At 44.5% G+C, this 13,495-nt stretch overlaps 1 protein-coding gene across 1 annotated transcript in view; it reads right to left on the reverse strand.

The window, feature by feature from the left end:
* COL5A2 (collagen type V alpha 2 chain) overlaps positions 1–13,495 on the reverse strand; it is a 138,410-nt gene that overhangs the window by 49,370 nt on the left and 75,545 nt on the right. The window contains exons 5-12 of the mRNA XM_046019102.1: positions 12,788–12,820; positions 11,782–11,835; positions 6,742–6,852; positions 5,137–5,214; positions 3,517–3,561; positions 2,508–2,561; positions 2,068–2,121; positions 897–950 (exon numbers count right to left, since the gene is read on the reverse strand). Coding sequence (XP_045875058.1) covers positions 897–950; positions 2,068–2,121; positions 2,508–2,561; positions 3,517–3,561; positions 5,137–5,214; positions 6,742–6,852; positions 11,782–11,835; positions 12,788–12,820 — 483 coding nt within the window. The remainder of the gene's footprint in view (positions 1–896; positions 951–2,067; positions 2,122–2,507; positions 2,562–3,516; positions 3,562–5,136; positions 5,215–6,741; positions 6,853–11,781; positions 11,836–12,787; positions 12,821–13,495) is intronic.

The raw sequence follows: 13,495 nt of genomic DNA on the forward strand, positions 1-13,495 counted from the left end.
AAAAAGAAAAAAACCCAACCCCAGCCTTGAACTTCATGCACGTTCAGGAAGTAAGTGGAGAATAGTTCAGTACCGTTGGCTGTACGGAGTGGCAGAAACATTGGGAAATTACAGGACATGTCCTAAGTGGATGGATGAACCCGTTTAGGGGTTATCAGATGAGGTAAAACTTTGGGAGCAAAAGTGTTAAGAGGACGTTTGCCTGCTTCTCTCTTCTTTTCCCCATTGCCCGGGAGCACATCCTGGGACAGGGCCTACCCAAGTAACGTGAGAAGGATGGGAAGGTGGGTTCAGAGGTGGCCACGCGGCGGGCCCTGAATTCGGGCGGAGCATGTTAGCGGGACAGGTCCTCGCAGCAAGCCAGGGCGAAAGCTGTTATGGGTCACCAGTGGGTCTTGTCATTAGATTCTAGGACCAGAACATCAAGAATTTCAGCCAACATGAGGGTTTGAGGGGCAGCCAAAGAGGCGTCCTGTCCATAATTCATCATTCCTGGCGTAGAAAAAAACAAATCCATAAACTCTCGAGCTGTTTTTTATGACATGGGAACTGTACAAAATAAAAATATTCAAGACAAATGGGATTGGGAGGTTGTGAAATAGAAACAGGTCAGGTTGGTGACTTTGCAAATTTTACGTTCTGTTTGGAGAGTATCCGATTAGGTTATGAAGCAATTATCAAGTTCCAGGAGCATTATTCATGTGGAGCCAATATAAAATCGGGAATTGGAATCAGCCATCACTTTGGCAAAACGTACTGTTCCGCGATGACAGCAGGGGACACTCTTGACGCTACTGTCTAGTGCACATGTGTATGCTGAATTACAAGGTGATTTTACTGTTCTTCACCTTCCAAAGTTTGCCTCTGTGGCATGGTGTCGAGACGTATAAACTTACCGGAGATCCTGCAAACCCCACTTCCCCGGGATTTCCATTTCTACCAGGTTCACCCTTGAAGGGAAACAAACAAAAAAAACAAACCAGAAAACAAGGTGAGGGGGGAGCAAAGAGGGTTAGAGCGCTCCCTCCTGACACTACGTGATGGGTCGATTGCAGATACGAGTCTTTTTAGGAAGCCGCGTCCCCCCATCCCCAAGATAGAAAGCTCATGCTCAGTGTCCAGACGTGAGAGTGAAGCAGGCGTTGTTTCTGGTGTTTCTATTCCAGCAAGTCAGGTGTGAGGGTTTCATTAACTTACCCAGAAAAAGAAATTAATATAAGTTATACTCACCTGACCTAGCTCACCATTACACAAACATCAAAATTTACACCCACGTGAACACACCGGTGCGTGCTATGAGTTCTACATGAACGTGCGGCACTGAGCTAAAACAATTTCTTAGAATACGTCTTGTCATTTCTTTTCTTGTGATAAAATAATTAAGAACTACTAGACTTATTTTCTTTATGATGAAATTCAATGTAATCTGCTGAAATAAATCTCTTTGAAACACAAAGAGGAAATATTTACTTGGCTTAAGATCACACAGAAATTAATGGTTTATCCATGATTTCATCCTCAACTTTGGTACAACTAAGAAAAAAATCTGGAAAAGCAAATCTGTTTTTGTATCCAGTTCTTAGATCACATGTTATTACTGTTAAAACCTGGAATTGAGTCTTAACTTTAAAAATCCAATGGAAGAAATGGCTTTTTCTGCACTGGAGAGCAGTTTGGTGCTCTACGATGAATCCACCAAAAATTTCCGTTCAATGAAGATTCATACTGATGTTTTACCATCAGAGCCGGGTACTTTTTTTTTTTAAGTTCATTTAGAGGTTCCATCAACAAAATTGACAACAATTCTAGTATCTTACGGAGAAATCACAATGGCAAACCGGGAGAATGCAAAGAAGAAGCTGGAACCTAATATAAAATCAGCAAAATTAAGAATACTTTCAGATTTTTGTATAACTACACTCTGAGTTCTCCAGTTTTGCATGCGTTTAATGAAAGCTAAAAGTGAGGGAAACACATTGGGAGTTAATAAATAATATCCATGTTAACACCATAGTTCCTTCTTAACCTCTTCAAAATTTCAAAGTGTAATGAAGGCAGGAAGCTTACGTCTTCCCCAGGTTTTCCAGGAGGGCCCTCTGGTCCGCGTGCTCCTATCGGACCCTAACAACAAGGCAAAACAAAAGCAAAAAAAGAATATTTACTTATATTTGCTCATGCCTATGAATGATATAATTAAAATATTCTCGAGACAAATATCAGAGAAACTAGCTTTATCTGTATTCTGAATTTTACGTTGCATGCCTCAGATTATGTGCTCCAAGGAAAAAATTTTCATTTCATAAGAGCAAATATCTTGGTATGGTCTGCTAACCATATTCAAGGCCTCTGAATTTAAATACTCTGCCCTCAGAAACATAACGTGGGCTTCCTGAACTGTCCTCCAACTTCTTGCTACATTAAGACAGTGCTGACGAAACAAACAGCTCAGACACCGTCTCGATGCCGGACCCGTCTTTAACCGGGTCCACGTGCTTCTTGACATTTACCATGGGTCCAGGTTCACCAGGTTCGCCAGGAGGTCCTGTAGGCCCAACGCCGCCCTAAAATTGAGAATAAATGATGCGAATAAATACAATTATTTGTAAATTACATGTGTAAACCAAAGAAAGACAGAACATATTTGTATTCCTGCAGGGTAGTACAGTCTCTTAAACTGCAAGTCTCCACCACTTCCCAGCTCTGCGACTTTGAGGGAGTCACTGAATCTCTCTAAACCTCCATTTCCTAACCGTGAGATGAGAACAATAACGCTACCTACTTCACTAGGCTGTCAAAGGTCTCTTGAGAACCAGCGCACTATTAGAACCCAGAACAGTGCAGGCATGTAGTGAGCGTCCCATCAGCAGGAGTGATCATCAGGCTCTTGACCATCGTCTTCCTCAGCCATACAGAATGGCTGAAGTCAGACTCCACACACACGATAATGACAATATAAAAGCTTTGACAGAGCTAAGAATTCTTTTTTTCCCCTTTCCTTTGAAAAATGATTTCCTACTGCTCGTCAAATCACTACAAAATTTAAAATAGCGCTACGCTGTTTTATTGGTATTCGATATGCTATAGAAAGAAAGGATAGTTTTACGTTCTTTTTAAAGGCGCCATGGAGTGACCTTGACTGTGGTTTCTACTGCCACGTGGTGGTAGCCTTTGATGATTTGCTTTCACAGCCTCCTAGTTAGCACATAACCAGTTAGGAGCATGTTCATTATGACATGAGTAATGATCTGTTATTTCAGAAGCAAAGGCATATAAAAGTCTTTTGCATTGGAGGCCAGTCACATAGAGAAACCAGATGATAAAACTTGAGCCCAGGAAGAAACTTTGAAAGACAAGCCGCATACGTTTCCCAGTAGAAGCTAACTGAGTACAGCTTGTTCCCAGGGAGCACTGCAATGTGAAATTTAAGGCCGGCCAGAAGCATTCATGTCACAGAGACCTTACTTGTACTTTTTTTTATTTTGCCATAGTAGGTAGTTTAATTATAAAAAGACTTACTTGCTGCCCTTGTAAGCCTTGAGGTCCTCTTGGACCGACAGGACCCTTAAAAACAAATGAGAACAAAAGTTGCATCGTGTTCATGACAGTTGGGTCAAACATTTCAAAAATGTTGCATCAGACTTAGAATCTGGAAAAGTGAAGCTTTGACAGTGAAAGATGATGACATTCTGCATTTGTCCTCATCTGGAACGCAGCTGAGTTCAGGAAGATTAAAATTTGGGCAACATTTGGGATGACTTTATACATACTTTCACTCTCATAAAGAGAAAGAAGAATATGCCCGTGTACACCCAGTGCCGTTGGGATGAGACGGTTCGCATACTAAGGGGTAGTTCTGTGAAACCACAATGTCCAACAAAAGAAAAATCTTGGCAGGGGAAAGTGATTCTCACACTGTCCAGTGAGTTCTTCAGCCTCACAGTCGATAAACTCCTATAACTTAAGTGAGCGCACTAAATCAAACACTTAGGAAGCTGTCAACGATACTGACTAGATCATATGAAATGTAAAATTATCCATGGCACCGAGATTTCTTGATTATTTCTTCTTCATAACACACATTTAAAGTATCCCCATAGGCTTTCCCCATTTAAAGAAGAAATGATTACACTGGGGCAGGAAAAAGGGAAGAAAAAGAAAATGCCTTTTTAAAAACTGTATTAACTGTATAGCCATAAAATTTTTGAAATGACAGAAAAAGTGAAACCAATTAAATCAAAATCGGGTTTGTCCTTATGGCAAAAATTTAAATTTTTATTTTGCATTGATCAGGGTTTCAGCTAGGAAGAAAACAAAAGTGCCCTTAAAAAAATAAACGTGTGCAATTGCACTTCAACTGGATGAAAACACACACTTAAGAAACAATCCTGAGGCAGTCCTCGAACGAGCCATGCTGCTAGTGATTTGAAAAGTAGGCAGACAAACGATGTTCAAGGATGGGTGACGGGCTGGTTACGTACGCGATTTAACTTTACACTTGCTGTTGCCTGAAATCCCATTAATCTGGGATGCCTCTGAATTATGTCATGAGACAAAAAGCACGGGAGGGTTGGTTGTATAAATGTTAGTTTGTTCAGTGAGATCGTATTCTCCAAAGACCCCGGTTAACGTACTTGCCCAGAGAAAATGGGACTCTTCTTGGCAATTGAAGAAAATTCAGAAGATGACGGGAATGGCTACTAGGCCCCGTCGGGGACTTTACGGGTGTTGGCATGGGCAGTCAGAGGATATTAAGCAGGAAATAATGAAAATTAAAATGGCAAAATTTCCCATATCAAAGTTTTGCCAAATCACTGTTTCTAACAACACCATAAAAAGCACGGGTTTTGTGGTGGCGGTGGTTATAGGTTTTAAAATTCTTTATTTTCTTCAAATATTAAATGAAACATACAGGCAGCCCTTTATTAAAGTCAACAAGTTCTCCGCACATCTATGAAGGGGACATTCCGGGCTTCTAGTTGGTACACGCAGGGTCTGATAAATAAATTGAATGAGTTAATGGACGGACGGGTGTGTTCTAGAAGACACATATTACCTCTTAACCAGCTAATTCAAACCTTGCTTTACGTAACATGATTTTGCATCAGAACTTGGATTATCAGTAGAATCTGCACTTACCACAGAGCCAGGCATGAGTCCCACTTGACTCCCCAGTCCGGACTTCTCGTCTAAGCCGGCCATCTGAGCGGAAAACGGCTACAAAAGCAACGTGTCGTGTTATTCCCACAGTGGAAGACACAGAGCGAGAAGCTTTTAAACTGACAATTGCACCTTCTCCGGGATTCTCTCAGAATGACTCTTCTGAGAACCGTTTTACACTTTGGCTTTAAAGCGCAGAAAGAGACTCGAGTTCTTTCTCGCTGTGTGTGTTTTGATCGAACAATGTTCCTCAGAGTATTTCATGACGAAGCTCCTTCAGAGCGACTGGCTCGGGGGCCAGGCGTGTCCCGCCAGGTGGAAGCAGGCCCCGGCCGGCCCGACTGACCCCTGTCTGCATTCACTCTGCGCACCTGACGTCCTTCCTCGGCTGAACACAGCCCGAGAGAGGTTTTTAGAACATTTCTCCTGGAGATCCCGGTTTCCGTTTCGGGCTATTTCACTCGGATGGAATTCTTGTTCCTTCACTCATGACCAGCAAACGTTAACCATATTCATTTAAGTTGATAAAGATTTTATGACCGTTTTAATGATTTTCTGGCTGTCCCAAGAATTGGCAACGTTTTATCTATTCTCTTTCACCTCACGAAACTCTGGCACCCAACTGACCCAAACTGGCCATATGTATGCCAGGAGTTCGATGAATGTCCAGATTTAGTGGGGGAAATGTGCATACTGTTGAAAAAATAAATTGGCAATTCCTTCTGCAGTCAGCTGAGAAGCAACGGTGTAAATTATGACAAAACAAAAATCCTATGTCAGGCTCCCAGTGTTCTCTAGTCTCAATATGTCTCTTCTCCTAAACCCTCTGTCTGCCACTACGAGTTCGGGGAGGCAAACATAGAAAGACGTTTTGTCTTATTTTGTTTCTGGACAAAAACTAAACTTGGGAGATCATCCGGCAGCATTTTCGGTGTCCACTCGGGGGGCCGCTCCCCACCATCACCCTGGAAGTGTCGTTCCCCCCCCGGGAGCGCAGGACACAGATCTGGAGTGTTCTGAGCCCAGAGAGCAGCAGGAGGGGGAAGATGTTGCTCTTCCAGTTCATACCGGGGAGGGTGTCCGTGGCCCTTTGGAACCAACTAAGCAGACGTGGGAAGCACAAGGACTGTGACGTGGCTCGTGAGGGACGCCCTCTGGGGCCCGCGACGGCTCCCTGTGCTTTTCCTGGTCTCCTCGTCACTGCGGGGCGGCACCATGCTCGCTTACCTGCTCTCACCATTGGAGGCCAAGTCGGCACTAAGACGACTTGAAGTCACAATAAATCGGAAACTTGGGTGGGGGGATGGGCAAATCAGGCACAAACTTGTGGTTATAAAATCGTAAGCCGCAGGGATGAGAGTGCAGCAGAAGGGATGCGATCAGGAATACCGCGACAGCATCGTGTGGGGACAGATAACGACCACGCACACTGCGTGGAGCACTGAGGAAGGTCCAGCAGGCGGGATCACTACGTCGGACACCCGAAACTACTGTGGCATGGTATGTCAACAGCCCTTCAGTGATGACCATTTTAAAACTTGACATGTGATCTGAATATAACATCGCATAACGCGTAGGACTCACCCGGCTCATGCCGTCAGGTCCTGGGTGGGAGGGATGTCCCGGAGGCCCTGGGGCACCAGGTTGACCAGGAACACCAGGTTCTCCATCAATTCCCTGGGGACCGCGAGGACCCTGGGGACAAGCCAGCGCAGTTAGAACACGTTGCCACATACGTACTCAGTAGAAAGCAAAAAGCACAGACTTCGTGATGCAGGTGAAGTGCTCATTATTTTAAAAGGACATAATGTACGATTCCAACTCTGGGACTTCTGGAAAAGGTGAAATTATGGAGACGGTACAAAGACGAGCAGTGGCCAGGGGTTGGGGTGGGAATGGGGAGACAAAAAGGCGAGCACAAAAGAACTTTAGGACAGTGGAGACTCTCTGTGGGGTACTGTGAGGACGAAATTGTGCCGCACACACGCGTCCGGACCCATGGAGTGCCGCCCATCAGGAGCAATTCGAACGTCAATGATGGATTCTGACGGGGGAGGTTGGTAATGGGGAAGTGGGGAAGGCTACGATGTACCGGGACAGAGCCTGCATGAGCACTCTCTGTGCCTTCCTTTGCATTTTGATGTGAAATTCAAATCTCTACAAAAAATAAAGTCCTGTAAAAAAACACAAAAACCACAGCCATCCAGCCACCTGCGGAAATTCCATCAGTTCCGCGGACACTGTGGACGCTGGCTCGGCCGCAGCCTCTCCATCGGGGCTTGGTACATTCTGGGTGAAAATTCTACTTCTGATGTATTAAATCCCCAGCAATGAGCCTTCTTGGAAAATTATAAAATTGTATTCAGTTCACCAGCATTTTAGAATAAGCTTCCCCATTTGGTTGGTTTTGCGGTGTTGAACCCAAATTTCTAAATTCACTTGTCTGTCTTAGATTACAGTTAACTACATGTGTGCCTGCTTAACCTCCTCCCACCCAAAAAATATCTGAAAGACCCTTGACTGGGGTTTGTGGATTTTCCATCTTTCTAGTTTTTTAAGGTTTTGTACAGTTCTTGGCACACAGTAGACACAATACATGCATATTACCTTGTTACATTTCAGTCCTCTTTCTTCGAGTCCGGCCTACTTTATGGTCCTTGCCACCCCCAAAGGTCGACCAGACCAGTGAGAAACAGAGGGAAAGGCACAGTGACCCAGCCAAGCCCAGTTCTCAGAGGAGTGATACATGACTTCTCGCTGCCAAATTCCAGCCTCCTCCCAGCCCACATTCTGAAGACCGCTTGGTGGACAGCCACGTCCTCAGTCCTGGAAATGCTCCATCCCCCAACCTCATCATTCCCACAAGTCTTGTGAAGCATTTTCTGACTTTTTAACCCTCGAGAGTCTTCCCAGACTTTCCAAGGAAACAAAGGACCAAAGAACTCAAAAGTCAGTATGATTTTTGTAATTAAAAGTGGGGATCAAGAAAAATACGGTGAGTGAATTGGAGTTGATTAGAAGAAGCTTCTCATACCTAAACATGAGAACACCTCCCGACTCACAACGAGTAATCAAAATGTGAGCTGGTACAGCGGAAAGAAAGAAGCCGAGGTGGGAAAGGGGCAGCTCATATGATGGGTTCGGGTGTAACAGCTATTCAGTAATTGGTATATTCAAACAGTCACATGGATTCATAGAGCTTCGTTTGCTTCTAGGAAGGGTGGAATATAGGCAAACTTCTCTATTCACATAGAAGTAGATAATCTGAAAAACTCACACTTTAAAGACTAATTTCTCAGAAAATCGTTCTCCTCCTTTATCAAGTCAAACACTAACTGCTAAACCACTGTCAATTCACCGAGCTTTGATTACACCCGGGAGGTGGGTTTTTATCGCCATGTGGGGTTCCTGGATCACAGGAATGGGAGCAGCTGCTAGCTGGCAACCAGATGCTGTCGGACACAAAAAGGAGCTGCGGCATCTCTGCTCCCAAGGGGATTTCCAAAGACACCACCGAAAACTACGTTTAGTGCCCATGAGCGTAGAGAGAAGTTTGGGTAATATTCGTCCTCAAAAGTCGCGTCCTCTCTCCATCTCTCTGCGATGAAAGGTCACGTCCCCAAGTGCACTCGGAGGACTCCAGATGCGTTCTGCGCCTCCCAGGCATCTCCTCTACTAGGCTACGTGACTTAATCTTGTGCAAATTGAGATGAAAATTAATAAAATTTATAAAAATTATCCAAATGTAAGTGTCTTGTGCAAATTGAGATTAAATTAATAAAATTTATAAAAATTACGTGAACAAATTTAAGTGAACACAACTAGAAGTGAAGGTAAGAAAAACAGAGTACATGAGCAGTTTTACGGATAGACACTGAAAACAAAAACTGTAATTTGGGAACACACTAAAACACATATTTTCATATTTCCAAGTGAGCTAAATTGTATACATTTTATATTAAGGTGAAATTCTGTTTGTTCTCATTCCCACCCATGCCCAGTACCCTCCAGCAGGGATCTCCGCCAGCGTCTGCAGTGAGAAGTACTGACAGACGGCCACGAGGTGGCGGCCTTTAAACGTCCACGAGCAGAGAAGAGTTCGTCGCGCGCACACTCATGCACACACAGACACACACACGCGCGCGCACACACATGCACCCCCACACCACACACAGATGCGCACCACACACAGACACACGCGTGCGCACACATGCACATGCACCCCCACACCACACACACATGCACACGCGTACACACAGAGACGCACACGGACACACATGCGCACACACAGAGACACATGTGCACGCATGCGCACACACACACTCACACACGTTAGAGTTGTAGGATTGTACGATAGCACGTTTCCCATTTTGCAGATGAGGAAACAGAGCCACAGGGGCTCAACGTCACGTGCGGTTAGAACTCGTGCACCACCGTCCGTCTGCTGGGGACAGCTGGTCTGTCACTGTGAAGTCACCAGGTTAACTTGGTTAAACCCAAGGACACAGGAGAGAAGCCCCAGGGGTCCTCGGCTGGGAACGGAGGCTTCGCGAGTGCGTCTACAGCAGCGGTTCTCAGTCCTGAGCACTTTTGCTCCCTCCCCCAGGGGGACACGGATGACATCAAGAGACATTTCAGTTACCACAAGTGATGGAGGACGGGGTGCTGTGGCTGGCATCTAGTGGGTGGGAATCAGAAACGCTGCCAACCCTCCTACGACGCGCAGGAAGCACGTGGCCAATACCAACATGTTGCGCCTGAGAAGCCGAGCTCTCCGTTGTGACTTCTGTGCCAACACAAGCGGAGCAGGAACCTGGTACTGAAGGGTGCAGTGGCCCCCACTGTGCCCGCCACAGCCCTAGTCTGGTGAGCAGCTTCTCCAGGCCTTGGGACCTGAGGCAAAGTACTCTACCTGTGGGCGTTTCGTGACATCATGCCAGGATCTTGCGACTGACCAAAGATCTACCCCAGGAAAATCAGCAAAAGCACAGGCACGTTTTATTTATTTATCTTGTAACGAGTCGGTTGTTAAACACTTGCCATCACACCACTGCTTGTTAGGGTTAAGAGAGGAACAGATTTCCTGTTTGGGCATCTGTCAAGATTATTAATTCCAAATAAATAGCTACTCCTTTTACACACACACACACACACACACACACACACACACACCCGAGTCCTCACTGACTGTCTCACTGCTAACGGAGACAGGAAGTGCAGCGTATCACACACGAAGTCAAGTAGGAAGATGCGGCCCCCTAACAAGGAATTCCGAAGGTCCAACCACCGTTCCCACAGTAACTCCCACCTAGACTTGGGGCTCCGTGTTATCCGTTATTTAAGGGCGCATGTACATTGATGCACATCATTTTCCACACGGTCCCCTACGCTTCACCTAACTGACATTATCTTCTATCTGCTTCTGCCATTCTGGACCCCGGCGGACATCTGGAGAGCCACTAACGGTGTTCGGGCTGCAGACACTGGTGAGGCGGCGGAGGAGCCCAGCAAGAAATTACGAATAAGAGCACGAGGTCCTCAGCACGCAGCCCTCCTACACACCTGCAGGACCAAGCCCCGTGTCCTGGGGGCACTATCATACCATCCGTAACTCCAGCCCCAGCTGGAAGCAAGTATTGTCATCAGGCTCTACTGGGTCAGATGGGTAGAAGCATAAAGTAATATCAAAGTGGCAAGAATTCCTAGCGACATGATCTAAAATACATTTTTCTTTATTTATAAATTCAAGGTTGTTTGTTGCTTCCTTGCAATTCCTTCCTGTCTATTTCTCCCACCAGACTATGGGTAAACACGTGTTTGGAAAGTGGAAAATCTAGAGAGTTAAATTTAGGAGCTATCATTAGAAGACTGAACAGCACAAGTTTTTCTGATGAAAACATATGATAGCAGACTCATTTAGTGTTTGAAAGACATCAGTTTCTAAGGGAAGATCTAAACAGCAGAAGTGCTTTCCGAGGACTTGGTAATAAGGAAAACACCTCTGGCATGTATTCGATAACATCTTCATGTTTTATCTCAAGGGTATAAAGTTGATCACTTAAATTTAAAGGTGTTTCCTTTGTTCTCGTAATGCAGTTGTTGATTTTTTAAAATGACTCCTTTCATGGCTCTGTAGCGTCTATGCAGTGAAAAAAGGTAGAGGGTTACTTGGGAAATCAATTGATTGTACAACTGCTTGAAAGAACATTTCGTCCTCTGATAATTTTTTCCTTTATCCCGTTTGGTTATTCCTGGAGCAACTACCGATCACAGAACTGGGTGTTTTATTGCAACCGTATGTTCTTGGCATTGCTCACTCGTGATTTACACATTCTGAAAACATGAGGTATTCACAATGCTTCCCTGGGTTCTACTTTCAGTTTGACCTCCTGAGGAAGAAATGCGTGTGTGCCACCTACAAAGGCCCTAGCTCGCTACTATCACGGGGTACTTCCTCTGAATCAGAAAAGACACAATCGCTTCATGACCTGATCCTGCCCGTCTGATAGAGCTGAGAGAGAAACAGTGCCACGAGCTGAGTGCTGAGCCCTGGGAATGTGGTCTCGACGCGCTCAATGGGTGCGGGGCAAATTCACAAAGAAGGCGATTCTGCTGTCAACTTACGGGTTTTCCTTTTGGGCCCCTCTCTCCTCGTGGTCCTTGTGATCCTGGAGGTCCCTAAAACAGAAAATGATGAGTATGCCTGCAAAACACACACACTTCACATGGTTTTGTTTTAAAAGTCTGCTCGTCTAAGAAAACTGGAAAACAGAAATATCACTCTTCTAACTCGTCTTCCGTTGAAGACTCTAGAAAATAAAGCCACGTGCCTATAAAAGCTCTGTGCACACAGAAAGGCTGTTTATGTCAGCCACGAGGGTTAGAGGCCTGAAGAATTAAAGAATTAAGTGTATATCACAGCCTCATGGGGCCCAGTGGGCCGAGTATTTTACTTGAATGATAGCAGCAAAACTTACAAGGTTCATTGATGCCGTCTAGCCCCAAGCAAGCCTTTGCCACTGAATGATGCCACAAAAACTTAGTTTGGATTTTAGATGTGCAAACCCCAAATTATCAGTGGTCCGAGGGAAGGTACATGTGTTCTCCATCTAGTTACCTAGGAATGCTGCTACTCCAAACCTGACATCAGTAATCGTTCAGGCTAAGTCAGTAATACGCTATTCTGATGTGTAATCTCTCAAATTCTATGGAAATGCGCTTTCATTTCATTAACAGATGAAATTAACAGTTTGTTTCATTAAACAGATAAAAGTAGCCTGCCTTTAGTCATTGTCAAACAATAGACCGGTGTACCCTAATTTCCGTGAGTAAAGCCAATCTAAAATTAACGATGTAATAACTGATCACTTTGCCTTTCACAGAACCAATAGTGACACTAACCCAAAGGAATAATAGGGTTCACCAATTTCAGAATGAAATGATGTTTTATGCATCATTCACTGATGCGGAGGAACACTTAAACATGAAGATGTTTCAAAACCAAAGGTTTCAAGAAGCCAAGCACCATGGGTTTGCATTCTATTGCCTTGTGATGGGTTTAAGATTCACAAAGATTTTCAGTATCTCTAAGAACTTCAGAGTCCCATGGACGTTGGAAGAAACTACTTACTGCTGGTCCTGGACGCCCACGTATGCCTGTAACCTAAACGATAAACAAGATAATCTGTAAACAGGAAGTTTTAACAGAGTTTTTAAAAAGTCAATAGTCAAATTAGTACGAATAACGACAAAAATCCCAGTGAATTTTTTTTTAGAGCAAATGGATGTTGTCAATTGATGCCCATGTCTTCCTTGAGTACGCGTTAGGACGTTATCTAATTTTAACTCTAATGTAGGGCAGGAGTACTGTTCCACCACCTGAGAGCACCAGCCCTGCAGACGAGAGGCCTGGGTTCAAATCCTAACTAGCCTGACCCCTTCGCAGTGCTGCGACCCTGGACTATCCTCCCCATGCTTGATGTTCCTCCTTCTGTAAGATGGTGATGATGATTATAAAATTACCTCCCTAGCAGAGCTGTTTGTGAAGACAAGTATATTTGTAAAGCTCTTAAAACAGCCCCTAAGACATAGTAAGTACATGTAAGGGTTTTTAAATGAAAGACAACAAATGAGTGATTTACTTCTTAGGTAATCTTTATTAAAAACAGGCCAATTTCGAGGCAAAGCAAAACTGCAAACGCTGTCAAATAAATCAACATGCGCGTACTCTTTGCATTGACAGCGTGAGGGCAACTCCTTTGAGATCATGAGCCTGGCGGCTAAAGAGTTTTCATCCGACTTAATAATACACCTTTTGATCATGCACAAGTCTTGGGAA

Source organism: Meles meles, chromosome 9 (assembly GCF_922984935.1).
Source record: "Meles meles chromosome 9, mMelMel3.1 paternal haplotype, whole genome shotgun sequence".
Lineage (NCBI taxonomy): Eukaryota > Metazoa > Chordata > Mammalia > Carnivora > Mustelidae > Meles > Meles meles.